The sequence below is a fragment of the Gigantopelta aegis genome, unplaced genomic scaffold (genome assembly GCF_016097555.1).
Source record: "Gigantopelta aegis isolate Gae_Host unplaced genomic scaffold, Gae_host_genome ctg2053_pilon_pilon:::fragment_2, whole genome shotgun sequence".
NCBI lineage: Eukaryota > Metazoa > Mollusca > Gastropoda > Neomphalida > Peltospiridae > Gigantopelta > Gigantopelta aegis.
The window spans coordinates 1-23220 of NW_024532836.1; the positions used below are offsets into that span (position 1 = coordinate 1).

Sequence of the window (23220 nt, forward strand, 5' to 3'; positions counted from 1 at the left end):
CATATAACCGTAATTAAAATATGTTATTTCATCTACCACCGTCACTTTTGTCTTCGTCTGAACCAGGACAGTTACGTCATTACTTCCAATGACACAATTAATTGTTACCAACCAGCTGGACATGTCTTAACAGGTGAAACAATGGCAATTCCAGCCATGATAAATAGTTCCGAATGGTTCCAAATATCACTAACAATGAAATATGAAGTGGGACTATGATTTGATGCGGTCAAATTTATGCTAAAATTGTGCCAAAGGTTAGACTCAGTGTTAAATGGGTCAAGTCAAAGTAATATGATTATATGGCTTATAAACAAACTAAGAAAGAGAACATAATTTTTATGTCAAGAAACACTTTCTGTAATAACCTAGTTTGTGATGGTACCGACTGACAAAGTCTCAACTGCAAAACCATCATATGTATGCATTCTTATATTAAATGGGGTTTTTAAATAATTTGTTTCATGAATTTCCACATTTACATATCATACAATATATCCATTTTGGCGTGGTTATACAGAGAAATAATAATTATATTGAAATATAATAATAATATTACATATGAAAATAAAGACATATGCATACATACACATTATGTGACATATTTATATAGTTACATACTACACAGCAACAAAAGTTTGTTTTGTTTAACGATACCACTAGAGCACATTGATTTATTAATCATCGGCTATTGGATGACAAACATATGGTCATTTTGACATAGTCACAGAGAAGAAATCCGCTACATTTTTCCGTTAGTAGCAAGGGATCTCTTATATACACCATCCCACAGACAGGATAACACATACTACGGCCTTTGATATACCAGTCGTGGTGCACTGGCTGTGACGAGAAATAGCCCAATGAGCCCGCCGACGGGGATCGATCCCAGACCGACAGCGCATCAAGCGAGCGCTTTACCACTGGGCTACGTCCTGACCCGTACACAGCAACAAGTCATAGAAGGAATAATATGAAATGTTACTCAGTGCTACATACACGTACGTAGGCTTTATATCATATTGCGGGGTCCAGCAAAATCTGTGTTTCATATGCTGAAAACAATCCTGACCATAAAGAGTTGATTGGACTTACAGTAAGTATTGGCAGAAAGTCTCTCGGACGATTAATCACATGCTTTAAAAACGGAAAGGATGTACATGTACTAGAAATCATTCCAGTGTAATGATCTGATTATTATTATGGACATTATGGTAGTAGTATGGACGTTAACTATTTATAATACAGGTCATCATTGTGTCTAATACAGCTACTTCTTTTCAGGCTGGAATCTATATTTTCCAACTGGTTGACTGGTACGTCGTCGCCCTCATCCTCATCATCAGCATCATGGAGTGCATCATCGTGGCCTGGATATATGGTGAGATGTGGTTATTTAAAGTAGCAATATCGGGCATGTTTTCAACATTGAGACAGATAGTACCATCATGTCGAAAATTGTGTCGAAGACAAAAATGACCATTAGCGTGTGCAAATAGTCTTTATTGTCATTTCAATCGCATTAATATGTTAAGATTTTGACAATTCTATGGGCTGTCTGACTGAGAAATAAATAGTAATATAGTGGTGTTATATGCCACAATATCACTGTGTGGGACCGACACCGAATATTGATACTCTGATAGCGACATATTTGCTGGCACAACTAGAGAAAATAATTATTAAAGTTTTGTCTTTTTAATGACTTACTGTTGGTTCCACTTTCCCCACAGCTCTTTATACTGTGGTTGTATATAACTATAGTTATATTTTTAATTTAAATAACCATATTAATATACTTACACCCAATAACCGATGTGTATGTTTGTGTTAGGGTGTTATTAAACATTCATTTATTATTTTATTCATATATTTATTCAAGTTCGTAGAAGTTCATATAACTTTAACATAGCAGAACACATAACGAATTTCTCTCATCAAACATTTGAATCGCGACTGTACGACAAATCGCGACAATGTACGGCGAATGCTATACCAGTTATACTTACAGTCAGAAACAACGTTTGAATTGTTTACTCAGAAGAATCTCTCTAGAGTATTTGTTTGCTAAAAGTTTTAAACATAGGTCTATAATTGCTTACTTATTAGTTATAACTTAAATTATATGTTAAAATAATTTTATTATTGTAATTCAATCGTGGTACCAAGATATACACACACACACACACACACACACACACACACACACACACAGGGTGTACTTTTTCTATCCCACATGACCGCATATGATGGAGTCTTTTTTCTCTCATTTATTCGGTAAATAAACCATTATTTTACACGAACAGACAAAGATGGCTAAACAAGTAACCTTTTTATTTGACCATTTTATCATAAATAAACTAAACTATCGTATTTGCCGTGTTTGTTTCACGTGTTCAATAATATTTAACACTACAAATTAACAAGGTAGCTTTTAAAATGAAGGTTTTAATAACAAACTGTTAATTTAAAATTGTGTCTAATGATCTCAGGTCACCACGTCATATTAATATGACATCATATATTACCAACAACATCATGTTAAACGCAAGCGCGTGATATCCCATGTAAGATAGAATTTTATTACATGGCTTTCTTTCATGGGATAGCTCTGTTCCATATACCTGAGGATGAGAGAAATATATACATGTATATATATATATATATATATATGTGTGTGTGTGTGTGTGTGTGTGTGTGTGTGTGTGTGTGTGTGTGTGTGACAGATGTATACCAATATCCGATGTCGACCAGTGAGTATACTCCTGGACATATCTTCAGCCACACATGACAATACCCTAGAGTATAAAGTACACCAGAATGTTTACTCTAAGGCTAAACCAAATGGTAAACGTAACCCATCAGTTTTATTCTGACACTTGTGTATTACCTAATTCATATCAATTTAGTCCAAACACTGGTATGTATTCGTAATAATCAAACAAAACTTTCTAATATTAGATAATTAAGGTTCAGTGATGCTGTTCTGGTCACATACATCAGTTATCTGAGCTGTTTGTCGGTGTACCGGCCTCTCCCCATCTCATGAAGCACTTCAAACTCGCTCTGATTGGTAGCCGGTACCTGGGTGTGAACCCAGTACCTACCACCTTAGCCACTATGCACCATAAAACTATTCAGAGTTGAACGATTAGTCGAGGCACCTGACTCCTCGTGATCTGCTGTTTGTCTTGTTGCAGGATTCCAGCGACTGGACGAGGACCTGGAGCTCATGATAGGAAGGAAAGTCCCCATCTTCTTCAAAGTCAGCCTCACTTACGTCACACCACTGATATTCAGCGTAAGATTACTTACTACATTGACTGCCATATGATTGGAAACCGTATCATATTGTTGCATTCCATACATACATATTATATTATATTATATTATATTCATATTATATTCATATTATATATATGCCTCCCTATTACCTGTGCGGACGCCCATATTTATACCAAACATGATGCGACTATAGCAAAATGTTGCCAGTGTGCTTAAATCGGCACAGCGCTTGATTGAGGTTCCTGTGTCATAGGATAGAATCACCTCTTTGGACCCATTCTCCGGTTGGCTTTTCCACAGTCCCAACCAGTGCGCCACATGGTATGTGTTGTCCTGTGTGACGGTGCATATTAGATATCCCTTGCTCCAACTTTAAAAATGTAGCGAGTTTCCTCTAAGACTACGAGTAAAAAATTGTCAAATGTTTGACATCCAGTAGCCGATGATTAAGAAATCAATGTGCTCTAGTAGTGTCGTTAAACAAAACAAACTTTAAATATTGCTGTTAAAAGAAATGTTTCTCATTAAAGATATCATAAATAAAGTGTATTTCATTTAACGACACCACTAAATTAAAGTTGAATTTAGCGAATATTATTTTGCGATATCCATTTCCAGTTTGCTATAGTGTCGACGCTTGTGCAGTACACACTTCCGACGTACGGGAAGTACGAGTATCCGTACTACATTGCGATCATTGGTTGGATCTACGCTGCGATTCCGATCGCGCCGATACCCGTGTTCATGATCTGGGAACTCGCTAAAGCGAAGGGGTCACTGAAGGCGGTAAGATTATTATAACATGTATTTCAGTCTGTTATTGATATGTTGTAGGGGAGGGTTGGAGGGGACTGTGTGTAATACTTCGGCAATCATTCGGCAATCATCGACGACCAAATAGTAGCCAGCTACTGTGTCCAAAATAAATAAAACAAATCCTAAATCTGATGCCACAGAGCTTTAGTTGGATTATTCCCGGGTCCAGTGATAATATTAAACTTAGTTTTCCGGACATTATTTTCGCAATGCCACGAAATATTGATCTGAAATTTTGTGTATAGCGTTATCATATACTGCTAAAGATTAAAGTGTGATTTGCCAATGCCCTTCAACTTTGGAAATGCGAAAACTTGTTTTCCAGACCGATGTTGTCGCAATGTCTAAAGATATTCAACTGAATTCGTTTTGTATAGCTTTACTGTCTGTTACAGATCAAGTTTGACATTTGTGGCGATAAACCCATTTTTCACAGTTATGACCCTTGAACCTAGGTAACTTTGTTTTCTGGACTTCCTTTTCGCACTTCTCGCTTCAGCCAGTGTATCGCGACAGGTACATCAAAGGTCGTGGTATGTGTTATCCTGTCTGTTGGATGGTCCATATAAAAGATCTCTTGCTGCTAATCGAAACGAGTAGCCCATGAAGTGGCGACAGCGGGTTTCCTTTCTCAATATATGTGTGGTCTTTAACCATATGTCAGACACCATATAACCGTAAACAAAATGTGTTGAGTGTGTCGTTAAATAAACCATTCCTTCCTTCTTTTTCGCAATACCTCAAAGATATTGTACATAGCTTTATCGGGTACTATTGCAGGACAACAAGGACACTTTTGGTAAGGTTCAGTTGATCGTCAAATGGTGGTGAGGAGTCGGTTTGGTCCCGTAAATCCGCCCTGTTTTGTAATATTATATTTTTCTGTTTCAGCGCATTGTCAAGACGATTTCTCCATCAGAAAACTGGCTTCCGAACAAGTTGTTACCTCGACCGGAGTACAGAAAGAAACAACAGAACACGTTCAAAGAAAATATTTGTCATTTGTGCCTTCGATAAAACAAGACATTTAATGTCCTGGCATCGACTCTCCATTATCTAAATTGTGATTGCTGTTTCTTCGTGTGGCATTGCTCATTTAAAAAAGAAACGGGAATGTTTTAATATATATTTTTTCACGATAACATTAATTCGCAAAATAGACTGTCAAAATGTGAATAAATTTTTAAAAAGACATTTATCATTTTAATAGACAGAATGTAACGGGATTCAGAGTGAATAATTGTAAATAAATTTGTTAAAATACATTAATATCCGCTTTTCTACAGCTGTAAACGATACTAATTCTATTCTAATCCGATTCGCACAAAAGTACATTTTGAAACCTTCCATGGGTCATTTTCCATATTACAGAATATTTTTACAACCACCATTTCGCACAAAATTGTAGTACATGCAACGCATACATGTTTCAAACACAAGGCTACTTGATACAATGATATTCAGTAAAATAAAATTTCATACATGAATTGCCTAAATAAAACGTTTTTCCCTTTGAACAAATGTCACATTTATCACCAATGATAAGATTGTTAGTATAATTAAGTTTGCTAACCACACTTTCAGCCGGATGTTATTCAGGAAGTCCACTTTGAAGTCACGGGTTTTTTTTTAGGTGGTGGTCTAATTTTAGTGTAATTCGTGTTAAATTCGCTACATAATTCATACCCGTAGGAAGTCAAAATTAGTGTGAAATCACTTCTTTTTTCGTGTAATTTGTAGACTTGTGCTGTCAACGAATTTATGAAGACAACGGAAATATAATACATGTATACATATAAAACGAATTTATGTTACTAACTTTTCAATCTACGAATTTTTAGTACCCAACGAAATATGTTGGTTTTTCTTGTTTTGTTTTTTGTATTGTTTTTTTTTTTTTTTTTTTTTTTTTGGGGGGGGGGGGGGGGGGGGGGCGGGGGGTTGTATCAAAAGCATAAAAATTTAAGCCAATGAACATAAACGATGCACAATATTTGGACTTCACCAAATGTTAAGGGTGTAAAATAATTACCCCCATTACCCAGTTTTGGACGAGGGAACTACTTATGCCAAAGTTATGATCAGCAAACTAATGTTTACAAAATATGCGATGTTACAATGTAATGATTATAAATTATTTTGCATTTAGTATGTTATAAAATGTATGAATACGAAATATGTTGTTTTGGTGAAGAGATATTCTAAGTGACAACATTATAGACAATATGCATTTAAAGGGACATTCCCGAGTTTGCTGCATTGTAAGATGTTTCCGACTAATAAAATATTTCTACAATTTTCTTGTTTATAATATCAGTGTCTGTATATTTAATGTGTTTCTGGTCGTCTTAACTGGATTTTGTATTCTTTTTAATATAGTGCAAGTAGTAGAACGATCAGAAACACGTTTAATATACAGCCACTAATATTTTATGCAGAAAAATATATTTGATATGTAATTATAATCGTTAAAACGCCTGTTAGTCGATAACATCTTTACAATTGCAGCTAACTCGGGAATGTCCCTTTAATACACACCTACTACTCGGTACAACGGTAAAGTTGTGAAATAAAACTATTCATTTCATTTATTTGTCGTATTATGCAGGACAAAAAACAACTAGTTACTGTCTTAAATATCAGCTTTATCTGCACAAAGGAATCAAATAGATATTTTGACAATGTCCTGACTTACAACAAAACAATATCATATGCTGGCCAACAGGTAAACTGCTATTCCCCAAGTACATATTTTTGGTCTGTGGTGTGGAGGACTGCCACTTTCAACAAATCTAAACCTCAGTAAGACAAACCTCAGTGAATATATGCATAGATGTCTGTGATGGCATGCACTCATAAAGCTATGTCGAACACGTGATGATGCGAGGTGTTCGCGCAAGGCGAGCATATCCTGCACAATTGGTGACGCTCATCGAAGCACGTTCTTTTGATCAAATTGATGGCACTGGCACAATAAATTTACGTTTAACGACAATGTTGTAGACTAATTGTGGGAAATTGTTATCCATAAAACTAAAATATAAAGTAACTTAAGGACAGTCAGACGTTTCGTCCAGTCTAGTGATGCCAAAATACACCCAAGGTTCTCCTTTAGGGATGTATGTGTTGGTGTCAACCAGATGACACTCGTGAGACTGAAAGTTGTAATCAAAAGCAAAACACGTGTCGGTTTTGAAGCACGTGTTGCCACACTGGTGCATGGAGGGCCTGTCAAGTGGGTAGGATGATGTCCAGCTGATGTCTGACTGACGTTCAAACTGGACACCTGTAAAAAAAGCAATAAAAACGGATCAAATTAGAAAAGGTTTGTAATCATGTTCAGCTAAAGTCCGGCCAATGTACACATTCTGAATTTTGTTTTGTAAATGTACCACATGACACAAAGACGCAAGCACACACAGACGCACGCACACGCACGCGCGCGCACACACACACACACATATATATATGTCATGGCTGTCCAATAATTTTCTCAACTCTGTGCTGTGACCTGTTCTTTTCTCAAGTAATTTTAATATTGGACAAAACAGAATATTTATTTTTACATTTAGTAGTAATTATTTGCATATTTGCTTGTATTCTGTAATGTCTGGAACTATGCCATTTATTATAGTTATTGTTTAATGAAATTCTTAGTAGTGCAATTTGTCGTGTCGCGCACTATACACAAAAACGAAGTTGTGTAACTATTGTTATTAGTGATCGTTTGTATGCACAATGCAAGCTACATTTAATTGTATTTCATAATAATATGTGTATAGTGCATGAAACTATGTTTGTAAATAGTTGCCGTAATTTATTTATGGGATATTAGTATCTTACGATCGCTAACTGTATTAATTTAATGCTTGAAGTCCGTGTTTTGGCATTGCGGTTTTCGACTTTATTTAATTTTCAGATTCCTGTGCTTATAAAAGCTATGACACAACGTTGACATTAATATTATTGACGTAAATATTTCCTTAATTGCAAAGTGTGTGTACTTACACACTGAAAACATCCCATGGGCTCATAAATAAACCTGGGATAAATTTCCGTTTCATCGACTGTTTTGACATGGTTGCCGGGGTTGAGCTTGCCCTTCAGTAAAGTTTATTTTCCTCCAAAACTTGTACGATCGATTAGCTATTTTCTATCCTAAGATTGTTTGTACACTATGGCAAATCATTTTATTAATTAAGCGAGATAATAACTGTTAAACTGATTACTATAATATTAGTGCTTTTAGGAACTATATCCTTGTACGCTGAGAACCTGTTTACACATACTGGTTGCCAAGGTCAGATATATCGGTACACAATGTTTGTAAACAACGCTATTAAAAATGCTGTTTTTATAATTACCTCAAAGGCTTTTTCATTAAAACTATTTTATATTGAAATTAGACCAAAAAAGCAATTGTGTAGTGATAGTTACGTGATTATGCACCTTAGAATTTGTTTGTATTATTAGCTCAAATTCCCAATGTATTTGCAATGCACTTTAGCGTGTTTTTGTGCCTAGTAAATAGTCTTTTTTACAATATTCCCAAAGGCTTTTTCATTAAAACTATTTTATATTGAAATTAGACCGAAAAAGCAATTGTGTAATGATAGTCAAATGTTTATGTACATTAGAATTTGTTTGTATTATTAGTTGGAATTCCCAGTGTATTTGCTATGCAAAATTAGCGTGTTTTGTGCCTGGTTAATAATGTCGTTTTTATAAATATTCTAAAGGCTTTTTCTGTAAATTTGTTTTACGCTAATTTTAGACTAAAAAAAGCAATTAAGAAATGTTAATTTTATGTTTATGCACTTTACAAATTCCCAGAATTAATTATTTCAAGTTGGTAATGCTTTTGCTATGGGCTAAACTGACGTATTTACAAAAGTTGAAGTTTCTTAGGATTTAGAGTGTGCCTTTACAAACTGTAAACTGCAAACGGAAGCTGGACCAAAAAGCAATTACTTTATTTAATGAGCAATTGTGTGCATAACGTAATTATTAAATGAATATTTATTTTGTAAAGGTAGATCTCTTCTAGCGTGACGTAATTTCTGATTGGCTGTTATGACGTAACGTGGTACTTATGAAAAAGTATAAAAGGCTGACGTCAACGGACGTCAGGGTAGTTGTTCTGTTGCTCGTTCGCGGTCTGACAAGCAAACATTAAAAGCATGTCCCCTTGTCCAACTTTACAGCTTTATTACATTACATACATTTAAATTGACACTGGTATAACTTTAACTTGTATTTTACAACTTTATTACATTGCATACATTTAAATTGACACTGGTATAACTTTAACTTATATTTTACAACTTTATTACATTGCATACATTTAAATTGACACTGGTATAAGTTTAACTTATATTTTTAAAGTAAATTTCATTTACTTACCATCTCTATTTAATTAACTTGTTGTATGGACGTAACATTTATAAGCAACTACAAGCTGTTTACATTTATTGGAGATACAGTCCTCACTGGTTTCATATAACTAGAGCTGAAAGGAAGAGATCTATCTATATGTTAAAAACTTACCTGTGAACATTAACTTTATTTTCATTTACTCATCACCTTTAAATAAATTTATAATTCTGAAAACTGGAACACTTCGGCTTTGTCATCTGTGGATGTTATTTGTATTCTCTGGACTTTGTTGATATCCTTGGGACGCGGCCACAACAACATATATATATATATATATATATATATAGAGAGAGAGAGAGAGAGAGAGAGAGAGAGAGAGAGAGAGAGAGAGAGAGAGAGAGAGAGAGAGAGAGAGAGAGAGAGAGAGAGAGAGAGAGAGAGAGAGGGGAATCGTCACGAGTGTCTTTTAATATGAAAAAATATCAACCGAGTTTATATTAATCGGTATTTGTCGCGGCTCTATCGAGACAAATACCGTTTTACTAAACGAGGTTGATATTTTACATATTAAAAAACACGCGTAGCGAATTCTATTTAACACTTATAAAATAACATTTTAAATAAAGTTTTAGTAAATCACAGTACTAAAGTAGCCGCCATTGGTAATATGACGTCATCACGATTAGCCGAAATTAGGTTGACGTCACGTATTTTAACTAAATCTTTGAAAACGTTACGCTCAGATATACAGGTCTTGTTGGTTTGTAAACAAGTGACCCATTCACAGTAACACATGGCTTAGAAACATTTCAAATTTGCATACCATTATTAACCGGGTTAATATAGATAGATAGATAGATAGATATAGATAGATAGATATATAGGTAGATAGAGATATAGATTTAAGGATTGTCTGTTATTTATTTTATGTCCATCGCCAGCATATGAACAAAACAAAAATCATCCGCAAACTGTGTGAATAAGCGGAACCGTTTTCACATACGTTTGCGGATGATTGTTTCATACCCAGATGAACATAAACGAAATAAAAGACTTATAAATAAATATGAATCATCCTTGCTAATAATGACATTGTGTTATATCTTTGTGACGGAGCTGGCAGCTATGTTTACAATACAAAAAAAAATTAAATTAAACAAAATACTCAACACAGCATGCGACGTTTGCGTATCGGTACAACCATCCTTTAAGTATGGCTGATTTCAAACACAACGCGAGGCGATTTTGTAATAAAAGAACAGAGCACTAGTGTAGTGCTCACAAATGTCGCAACGACCACAAATGTCGCAATGTTACTGCCACAAATGTTACACGATCGACCACAAATGTCACAAAGGTCTTAACCACAAATGTCACAACACTGAACGCCACAAATGTCACAATGACAAATGACGCAACTCATCAACCACAAATGCCATAATTTACATTGACGTTGTAATAAAAATGTCTTGTTTTGTCCTTTTGGGGTTATACACTTAGCTCACATATAGTGTCACATGGGCGGATCCAGGAAATATTTTTAGGGGGGGACCAAAAAAGAAGGGCACATTGACTCGTCAAAAGGGCACCTTACTACAAGTTTTGATATTTACAATTAATATGAATTCCTACAGTTCTACGTCATAATATACTAGCAATAATGAAGTAAATTGGCGTCACTCGCGTTAGAACCTCAATGGGGCCCCATTGAGACTCAATAACACAGACACATATCTGCAAGCTTGCGCATGTACACGAAAATCTTGATTTCATTTATCTACAATATAATTATTGTTTACTTAAAAAAAAAAAAATTCTATAAACAAAAAGGGCACTTGGACATTTTGAGGGCACTTGAACAATTTTTGGGGGGGACGCGTCCCCCTGGTCCCCCCCCCCCCCCCTTGGATCCGCCCATGTGTCACTTGCTCGGAAGGATTACAGGATCTATTCCCACTGTAGCATCCCCTAAAATGTTTCATTATTAGCATCAACTTAGTGGTTGAAAACTCGATATCAAATCAATATTGCACTGTGAAAAAGCACTGTTGAATAAAATTACTCTCGTACCATGTTCAGCACCATATAAGTAATGTTAGTGTGAACAAGACTGTCATGTTCGGTGGAACTTTTATAAAGGCCACCTTTAACCACCACACATCAATAACGGGCACTTCAAGCGCTACATTATGTATACCAGTGCATTTATTTTAATCTGTATATAACGACCACCTGCTAATAAAGATGACTTTTGTAAAGTCTTTGTTATATAGAGGTTTACAGAAGGCCTAGTAAGTTAGAAAAAAATATGTGTCTAATCCATTTGTTAAAGCAATAATATATGTTTCAATCAATAAATTTATACAGTGTCCCACGAACTGTGATGTCATAATAGAGAAGAATGGGACGTTTCTCAACGAGAGAGACAGAGAGACACAGAGAGAGAGATGTTTTATTTAACGACGCACTCAACACATTTTATTTTACGGTTATATGGTGTTAGACATATGGTTAATGACCATTCTGATTAGCAGCAATGGATCTTTCATATGCACTATCCCATAGACAGGTTAGCACATACCACGGCCTTTGTTACACCAGTTGTGGAGCACTGGCTGGAACGAGAAATAGCTTAATGGGTCTACCAGGCAGGATCGATCCGACGACCCACCGTACCATGAGTGGACGCTCTACCACAGATCTATGTTCCGCTCCCTAGCTCAGCAAAAGAGTGTCCGCTCATTCTGCGATGGGTCGTCGGATCGATCCTCCTCATTGGACTCATTTAGTTACGTCATGTGTTTCAATCAGTGATCAATAACTGGTGCATCAAAGGACCGTGCTAAGTGTTATCGTATGAATGGTGCTATCATAAAAGAACCCTTGTTGCTAAGAGTAGACAACATAGCGGCAACGGGTTTGACATATAACAGCAGCTGAGAGAGAGAGAGAGAGAGAGAGAGAGAGAGAGAGAGAGAGAGAGAGAGAGAGAGAGAGAGAGAGAGAGAGAGAGAGAGAGAGGTTTTAAATGTTTATATACATTTTAATAACTTTTTGCGAGTGTGAATAATTTTTTATCTATTCGAGTTTCGAGCATGTCCGTCCCGGGGCCTGTTTGTGGATAGCCAGTGACTTGCTCCAGGACAGAAAAAAAAAATTAAGGGGACAATTTTGAAATTTACATCCAAAAATTAAATAGTGGGCCTTTAAAATTTTGATGCGCATCTCTAATTAATATAATTAATACAGAAAATTCTACTCATTAAATTTGGTCACTAGATTAGATTGGGTGGTCAAAAAGAAATTAGATAGATAACTAGTTTAACGTGTTCGTATACCACTAGGGTTTCGAACACGCCCATCTAAGATCGGTGGCCTGACTCGGGATGGGGGGGGGGGGGGGGGGGGGGGGGGGGGGTAGAGTAGAAAATGGGCAGGATTTTGAAAATATCAATTAGTGAAAAAAGTTAATAGAATTTTTTTAAATAATAATAAAGTCATAAGCCAAAAATAAAAATAATTGACTGCTCAGCCGAATATTTATATAATTTGGAGCATTTTAGGACAGTCCAAAAATAAATAAGAGAACTTTTTTGCAATGTATTTCAATTTATTTACCTTGATTGTGTACCACTATTACAGCAGAGAAATGTAACACATTTAATGGAAGGAAATGTTTTATGTAACGACGTACTCAACACATTGTATTTACGGTTATATGGCGTCAGACATATGGTTCAGGACCACACAGATATTAAGGAAGGAAACCTGCTGTCGCCACTTCATGGGCTACTCTTTTCGATTAGCAGCAAGGGATCTTTTATATGCACCATCCCATAGACAGGCTAGCACATACCACAGCCTTTGATGTACCAGTCGTGGTGCACTGGCTGGAGCGGGAAACAGCTCAATGGGCTTACCCACTGGGATCGATCCCAGACCGACCGCGCATCAAGCGAGCGCTGTACCACTGGGCTACGTACCGCCCCGCACACAGTGAATGGGTGAAGAAATATATATATATATATAACCCCTGCTATTAAAAAAAAAATTACGGAACAAAAATGCTGTGGATATATACGGTCCACGGCAATTTTACCGTTAATATGTTTTCAACTCTGGATTATAAGTAAATCTGAATAAGATAGTGATTAATCCCTCGAATGCACATGTTATGAACTGTCAATCAAATCAACTTTATTCCACGGCAAAACAAAAAGTGCCAAAGAGAATGAAAAACTCCTCTGCAATCTCTATGGCATTGCCGATTGCCACGGGCAGTTGTAGTGTGTGTGTGTGTGTGTGCGTGCGTGCGTGCGTGCGTGCGTGTGTGTGTGTGTGTGTGTGTGTGAATTTGCAACCGCATTGCCTTACACATCATAAAATGATTCATACTAGACCGTTCTGACATTATTCTTATTAACTGCATTAAAATAGTATATGAAAATGGTAAAATAAAATCTGTATGTTTTACAAGACTGCTGAAACATTAATTGCTGTCAAACCCGTTCCCGCCACGCTCGCTAATCTTAGCAACAAGTTTTTTTTTATGATAGCACCATTCACTTAGCACGGTCCTTTGATGCACTAGTTATTGATCACTGGCTGAAACGTGATATAACTAAATGAGTCCAATGAGGAGGATCGATCCTTGGACCGCAGTCGGACGCTCTTTCGCTGAGCTACGTCCCACTCTTCTCTATTATGACATCGCAGTTCGTGGGACACTGTATACATTGAGTATTTGATTGACTGAAACATATGTTATTGCTTTAACAAATGGATTACACACATATTTTCTTCCAACTTACTAGGTCTTCTGTAAACCTCTATATAACAAAGAACTTACAAAAAGTCAACGGATGCATTAAATTTTTATAACCGATGTGAACACGACAAAAGACCACTTCATCCTTCCTACTCTACCTTTGGGAGGACTGCCACTCTCCCAGGACTGGCGTAGCAGAATGTAGCTTGTTCACAACAGCTCTGTTCTAATTGACTTGTCAAGTTGAACGGATATGTTAATGTGATATTTAAAATATTGGGGGGGGGGGGGGGGTATGGCATGCTGAAAATTCAATGGGGACTTTGCAGAACCATTGCCCCTAATGGTAACATGGCTGGATGACTAACAAACTATAACACCCTTATTGGCAATGGATAAAAAACACACTTTCTTATCAGCATTTTTCGAAGGCTGGTGTTGATTGGCTGGTTTCGTATATTCCACACTAGAAACGACCTCTACAGCTTCTACTGATGTTTCAAAACTCGTGGTACGTATTCACATGTATATGTCAGCTACCGGCGTCAGTGGTGCAGGGTCTAACCATCAGACTTGATTGAGGCTGGTAGCTACCGATTCCATCTCCCTCACACACTCGGTTTTAGCGGTTCAGTGCTGAAATGTAAGGCCACTACACCAATGTTTCTCTCACTAGCAACTGATCTAAACAGATAGTCGAGGTGTGTACTCAAGTCTGCGTCCTCGCACCTTAAATGGATTCGATATGTCACAAAAAGCAAATGAAATCAGCTACAAAAAATAATATAGGCATACAATTTTATGTACAGGCAAATCTTAAATTGTTATATACCTGGTTTAGATGCTGCAACTCCGTACACTTGTACCTCACACAGGGCGAGAGGCTCGTCCGAGTTGTAGAGAGTTATCTTGACAAAACGTCCCCGAACACCGGTCTGACATCTGATGGTGGCACTGACACCAACTGTTCCAGGATACGTGCCACACAAAAGTGAGTCCTCGTTTCCGAACTTCAGTCGGTCGTTCCAAAACACTTCGATGCTGATATTCCGTAACCTGTAGGCTAGGATTGTACAAAAATAAACATACCGACATTGTACATATGTTTATACAATTGTTAGGGATATAGCTATTATTGTATTATCATTATATCGGGTGATTCATTATTTAAAAAAAATTGAAAACAGGCAATGTCCCTATCCATATTTAAAATACATATTTTGTTGCATTCTTAAACATTCTGAAGGAGAAATTAATAAGTATCGACACTGGCAATATTTTATTTCAAACAGGATCATCGACACCTTGCAGTATGGATTTAAAAAACGACAATTAAAAGTTAACCCTAAAACAAAAACAACAACAACTGAGGGGATTCGAACCATAGCATGGACTCACAATATGAATTCAGCGATCTACCAACTGAGCTAATACCTAAATTCCCAAGAGCTACTGCCAGTAGGAGCTCTTTAAACGAACACTATTAGAGTAAATTGACCCCTATTTTGTCTGATCTACTCACAACAACAATCTCCTCTGTTGAACACGACCACTCTGTCTATCTCGTAGAATCCGAACAGATCCACTTCCCACCATTGGCCGTATACGCTTTTCGTGTGGGAACAGCTTTTACCAGCAGTATAATATGGGTTTGTGTTCCCATCAACCGCCCTAGAGGGGTCACCACCTGCATTCGTAGACGACTGACGTACAGACTTATGTAAAGCAATATTTGTTTCTGATCCGTGTCCTAAAAATATTCAAGTGCATACTCTCCTTGTAAAACGATTTTAAAAAAGACATATAATCTGTGTTTGTTCGAAACTAAGCAGATTTCTTGTGTCGCAAATTTCGAGTTTTATTGACTCCGTTAAATTAAGGAAAACTACATTTGTGACAGTAAAATTAGGGGTGCAACAATCTGGATCAACTTCAAACGCACAGCGTTTTCTGGGGCAAAATAACATGTTAATAACCAATTCAGTTGGAGCCGGTATCACGAAATAGAATCGCCCCCTCAAAATTGTCTTTCCCCGGCGAATATATTTAGAAATAACCCCCCCCCCCTTGAAATAGAATCGCTCCGACCCACGAAATAAAACCTCCCCTAACCCTAACATTTCTCCTAGGGCGATTTTATTTCGGGTGGGGGGGGGGGGGATATATTTCGCAACACCGGCATCAAAAATTAATGTTTTGGTTGCGGCCAAAAAGAATTAAGGATGGGTTGTAATATGTCTTTGGACACGTTTTTCTCAAAAAGACCCAAAATCTTCTGGTCATTGTACAGTTATAAATGCACCTGAGGTGACAAAACAAAAATTGGGAGGAGTCTTCCAATTTTCCCAATGTAATTTTTTTTAATCCTTTCTTTTTTACCACCATGATACGACGAGCAAAATGTTTTTTGTTGTCGTTGTTGTTGTTGTTTCGTGTGGGTTTTTTTTTTTTTTTTTTTTTTTTTGGGGGGGGGGGGGGTGTTTTTTTTTTGTTTGTTTGGGTTTTGTTTTATTGTTTTTGTTTTGTTTTTGCAAATCATGGTATTTTATATTAACAATGTCGTGAACCCACTTACATTATCGTATTCGGTGTCTAACCCCCATGTACAGGTATGTTCAAAATATGAGTGTTTTTTGGCCATTTTCGCAGGTTTGTAGCGCAATGTAGGTTTTTGTCTTTTGTGTGTATCACTGGTATATTGCAGCATTTATTACATGTTTTGTGTATATTTTTGGCAGGTGACGTCTTCCTGAATAACTTTTAGTTCTTTTTTTTAAATTCTCTATTTGTATTTGTATTTGTAAATTGGCAGACAAACATATACACGTACATACACAAATAATTTACAAACAATAATACTTACATATTTTATCAGCATCAGACAAAAACAAAACAAAGGTGAAACAGGAAAACATTAATATACTAGTACATTGTCGATCAATTATATAATTAATATATTAGAGAGTTATAAAAGAGAAAAACTCGGTGGTCTCACTGACTTTGATTAACAGAAATCGGGTAAATAAAATTGAAAAGCTTTTTAAATTGAAACGAAATCTAAACAGATACTCTTGTAGTGAATCTCAAATGTTCTAATAAAAAGACGCCATTTTTTAGATGTTCGATCCCTTTCAAACTTTCACCAAGGCTAACATTATGCCTGTGTATGTGCTATATACCACGTGGAAGATCTGTGGTCCTTCGTGGATAAATACGAGCACATCACACACTATCCGGCATGTGTTCTACGGGCATTCCAGGATGTAGATTTTTGGTAACCCTCCTGTTGGCAGCATCAATCCTAGGGGTACATCTGGTTGAATCGTTTCTTGCATTGACGTATGGTGGTAACGTAAAGTATCGAGTGCGTATACCTACAATGCAAAAGCTCTACAAAAATCTAATGACCACTGAAGCAGAGACACTTCTGGATCAATCAAAACTTGCGTTCGACTTTGTAGATGAAAGGCAATTCAAAGCAAGGCTTTGGTCCAAGAAGCTGTTGGATGCGATTATCTTGGAATCATAGCAGAACACAGATGAGCTGGTGAAGATATTCAAGTTAATGTTCTCAAATTAGCAGAATGATGGCTTCGATAACATGGCGATGTCTTTGGGGTTTGGTGACTTTAACCAAAACAGTACAAAGCTCCTTCTTAATATTAATTCTGACAGGTGGGTCACATCAACTAGGAGCTCAAGATCAGAGGATCACGGGGACTTAAAATCAGCAGCATCATCAAACGTCAAGAGTCAGAGTTACGAGCTAGTCGAGTTTAATTTAGATGTACTCAGAGAGTTGTCCAAGAAGACAAACGAGCTGATGAAAACATGGAACAAAACACAAAATCAGCTGGTATGTGCCGGAGTCTCCAAGAAAGAGTCTGAGAACTTGACAATCAACAAATTCTGAAATGACCATCAAACTAAATTAAAGGACATGGGTGGCCCCTTTGTTTCTAAAAATAAATTACACCAAGTCAAACTTCATCTGGATAGGCACCAAAAATGTAGTAAAGAAGTTAGAAATTAGAATGGGGTGGAAATCAATTTATATTACTTGGAGTTAATTTTACAATAAATTTAGAAGATATGATAACATGTAATTATAACTCTAAGTCAAATCGAGAACTTGATGAAACTTTGGACAACAAGAAAGCTGACTGTCTTATGTAGAGTTACAATTATACAAAACTCATTAATAATACCTTTAATTACATATTTATTAATGGCATTACCAAATCCATTAAAAGAGATATAAAAACTAAACCCGAAAAAATTAAAAGAGAAGTATTAACCCACACGGGGGTATAAAAATGCCTGACATACATTTTTACCTTAATAACAACAAATGGGTAAAGATATTTCAATCTACTACTAGTATAAATACTAAGGACCTAATTATACGCGGGGATTATTTCATTATACGTAAAAAAGATAGTATTAAAAACTTGTTTTGGACAGATGTTTTATTTAGTTCGTTAACAATACAACAAAAGCAAAGTGTACAGACAACTGAAGAGGGAATTGTTTTCATACATGACTTACTTGACACTGAAGGAAATATCCCTACATTTGAAGTTTTTAAAAATAAATATGATGTCAAAACTAACTTTTTGATCTACGGATCATTAGTGAATGCTGAAAAGAAAGACTGTAACAGGAAAAGGGAAATTGGTAGGTGCAGTGTTAGATGAGATAATATACACGTTAAAAAGACAACTCTCAGAAATGAACGTCTTTAGGATATATACTAACGGCGGCAATGAACCGATGCCTGATGAAGAAAAACTACAATACGCACCATTCACTAATGTTGGTTGCGAATGTGAATTTGCAAAGTTGGACAACATAGTTAAAATTTCTGGCGGAATGACTAGTGTTAGTACCCACTCCACGTAGAACGTCGTGGTCACCAATGGCTTACTTGTGCATTCAGAATTTCTGGATAAGCCGGAGTAAGAAAACATATGAAAATGTAAATGGGCACGTGCTTCAGATGAAGTGAAAAGGATGAACAAATCTAAATGGCCTCAGAAATCACCATGTGTTATGGCATTTCCAAAAACAAAAACTTGTTTATGGTTACTTCCCTAATAAAATTGCCAATCTACACTATGCCGGCAAACCGGAAAACACAGTAGAGTCAAGCGTATTTCTTAAATATTACTACTACTACTTATACTACTACTACTACTTATACTACTACTACTACTACTTATACTACTACTACTACTACTTATACTACTACTAGGGGTGGATGTAGCCCAGGGGTAAAGCTCTCGCTTGATGCGTAGTCGGTCTAGGATCGATCCGTGTCGATGGGTCCTTTGTACTATTTCTCGTTCCAGCCAATGCCGCGTGGAATGGTGCATATAAAAAGATCCCCTGCTATTGGTGAAAACAATGGAGCGGGTTTTCTATCTGAGAGTAAAATGTCAAAATTACCAAATATTTGACATCCAATAGCCGATTAATCAATGTGTTCTAGTGGTGTCATTAAACAAAACAAACATCAATTTTCTTTCTTCTACTGCCACTACTATGAGTACTGTTACTACTACTACTACTACTACTATTACTTTGGCTACTAGCACAACCACTACTACTACTACCATTACCACGACTAATAGTACTACTACTACTACTACTACTACTACTAGTATTACATTATTATTATTATTATTATTATTATTATTATTATTATATTTACCTTGATCGACTAGACCGAAGAACAAAATAAACGTGAGTATGATATGCACATAAATGTCCATCTTCACTTGTCGCAGATGAATACTCCAAGACTTGTGATGTAGGCCTACCTGAATCTGACACTTGGAGTACATTTGCATATGTAACAAAGACTGTACAATTAGCGTTTATCAATGTCTACATTATTCATGAAATATCAAGTGCTACATGACCAAACAAAAGGACACGTGTATCCCAGTACACTATATACATACGAAAACAAAATCATATGCCACAATGTACAGTTATTGTTGGTGGGGATATTTCCACGTTACTTTTGAATCTGTATCTGCAAGGGTATGCTAGTTATTTCTGGAGGGGGAAATGCTGCATTTCAGTATAAAGCATTTGTCCGAGTTTCTACAGTAGGGGCCAACTCTAACTGTTTAATATCTTTTTTTTTAATAAAAGAGTACAAACATATAATTTTATCTGTACCTGTATGGGTGATTTGCTTTGTTAAGTAACAGCAGGGGCGTAGGCTGGGGGGGGGGGGGAGGTTCGCTGAAGCAAATGGTCCTGAACAAAAAAAGAAACTTCCGATTTGTACATATAGTATTTGTTGTGTTAAAAAATTCATTGTGTAATGAAATTATATAGGTAGTATTAGCCTTGAGCTGTATTATCAGGATTCATGAATATTATAGATTATTTTTGCACTGTTAATCGTCGACAACGTGAAATTCAATTTGCACGTGATGCATGGTTCGACATGTCCCGTCTATTTGTTTTACTTGTCTTACTGACATTCTTGTCAAGAGAACGAAAACGCTTCAAAATTTGTAAAACAATTAACGTTTTTTACATTGTAGCATTTTTAGTATGCCAAGAATACCCAATAATTTACGCGAACGGGCGATTGGCATGCCTGATGCTGGCATGTCGACAGAAGACGTTGCAAGGCATGTTGGGAGTTCTAGTCGAGCGATACGAAATCTTCGCGTAAGATTTCGAACGCCAGGAAGCACCAACGATTTGCCACGTCGTGGACGTCCGCGTGTTACAACGCGTGGTCAAGACCGCTATATCATGAACACGCATTTGCACAATCGATTCCAAACTGCCACTGCTACTGCTGCTAACACACCTGGGCTTCATAATAACCGAATCAGTGGGCAAACTGTTCGTAATCGTCTGCGGGAGAACGGTTTACATGCACGACGTCCTTACGTCGGATGCGTTTTAACGCAACGTCATCGTCTAAATCGTCTTAATTGGGCACGTGTACACACTCGTTGGATACGGCAACGCTGGAATACCGTTCTTTTTTCGGATGAATCCAGATTTTCTTTACAACGTGGTGATGGCAGGGTGCGCGTCTACCGTAGGAGAAATGAACGCTATGCTGACTGTTGTGTTCTTGAACGAGATCGTTTCGGGGGTGGGGGTTGTGTCATGGTCTGGGCAGCCATTGCCCATGGTTATCGTTCACCACTAGTCGTCATTGATGGCAATGTAAATGCTCAACGTTACCGCGATGACATTCTCGCTCATCACGTCATTCCTCTGTTCCATAACAACGCCAACATCTCTATTTTTCAGCATGATAATACCACCTCTCATACAGCTAGAGACACTGTACATTTTCTTAGGACAAATAACATTGATTTCATTGATGACTGGCCCGCTAAAAGTCCTGATCTCAACCCCATCGAGCATGTCTGGGATAGTCTGGACAGACGATTGAGGCGTCGTCCCAACCCACCCGCTAACGTCAACGAACTTCGTCAAGCGCTCATTCAGGAATGGAACAATATTCCGCAGGCAGAAATCAACACTTTAGTCAATTCTATGCGCCTGCGATGCACTGCAGTGGTCAATTCAAGAGGTGGTCATACCCGTTATTAAGTGGGTGTTTGTTTGTTTTTTAACCCCTACCACACTTGGTCAAAATTTCTCCCAGTTCTGTTAACCTATGGCCATGATTTTTGCACCAAACGATGCATCATGGAACACTCTTTAAACGCATATATAACAATTATTCCCCCGGTTTGTTTTCATCAAGTTATGTTGAAGCAAAGTTAGCGGAAGTTAATTATATATAATTATCTATCAGGTTCGAACCTAAGAATACAGTAGGGACAATACTCTTGTCTACGGTCTCGTTTACCATTCAGTCAGCATAGCGTTCATTTCTCCTACGGTAGACGCGCACCCTGCCATGACCACGTTGTAAAGAAAATCTGGATTCATCCGAAAAAAGAACGGTATTCCAGCGTCGCCGTATCCAACGAGTGTGTACACGTGCCCAATTAAGACGATTTAGACGATGACGTTGCGTTAAAACGCATCCGACGTAAGGACGTCGTGCGTGTAAACCGTTCTCCCGCAGACGATTACGAACAGTTTGCCCACTGATTCGGTTATTGTGAAGCCCAGGTGTGTTAGCAGCAGTAGCAGTGGCAGTTTGGAATCGATTGCGCAAATGCGTGTTCATGATATAGCGGTCTTGACCACGCGTTGTAACACACGGACGTCCATGACGTGGCAAGTCGTTGGTGCTTCCTGTCGTTCGAAATCTTACGCGAAGATTTCGTATCGCTCGACTAGAACTCCCAACATGCCTTGCAACGTCTTCTGTCGACATGCCAGCATCAAGCATGCCAATCGTCTGTTCGCGTAAATTATTGGGTATTCTTGGCATACTAAAAATGCTACAATGTAAAAAAACGTTAATGTTTTTACAAATTTTGAAGCGTTTTCGTTCACTTGACAACAATGTCAGTAAGACAAGTAAAACAAATTGACCGAATACTACACGGGACATGTCGAACCATGCATGCACGTGCAAATTGAATTTCACGTTGTCGACGATTAACAGTGCAAAAATAATCGATAAAATTTATGAATCCTGACCCACCCACCCCCCCCCCCCCCCCCCCCCTCCCCCCAGGTCCAGATCACGCTACGCCCCTGAACAGCCAACATACCCTACCCAATATCTAATGTATTCTGTTGAGGTCCATTTTCTTTCGTGTCGTCTGACAATCTATATAGTTTGCTTTTTTATTCTTTCCCTTTGTTATATAGAAATATTCCTACAAGTAGCCGTGTACATTACCATCATTAAGTTAACGACTTCCCAATTTAGCAACGTCTCCACAATAGCAGACTGTTGACACTAATGATTTTATATTCTGCAGACAAGTGGATACGAGTGGGATGGTGCATCTCGTTTGTAAAACGATCGCTGAGAAACAAAACTGTGTGAAAAACAGTTTGTC

The 23220-nt window shown here is 37.3% G+C and overlaps 1 protein-coding gene across 1 annotated transcript; it reads left to right on the plus strand.

Moving 5' to 3' along the window:
- Window positions 1-1284: 1284 nt before the first annotated feature.
- Window positions 1285-6008, plus strand: LOC121391290 (sodium- and chloride-dependent glycine transporter 2-like; the record flags this gene model as incomplete). Its single annotated transcript, XM_041522970.1, has 4 exons — window positions 1285-1381; window positions 3201-3301; window positions 3904-4071; window positions 4993-6008. Coding segments are annotated over 4 exons (492 nt in total), but the record flags the coding sequence as incomplete, so codon positions are not given.
- Between the last annotated feature and the right edge of the window lie 17212 nt (window positions 6009-23220).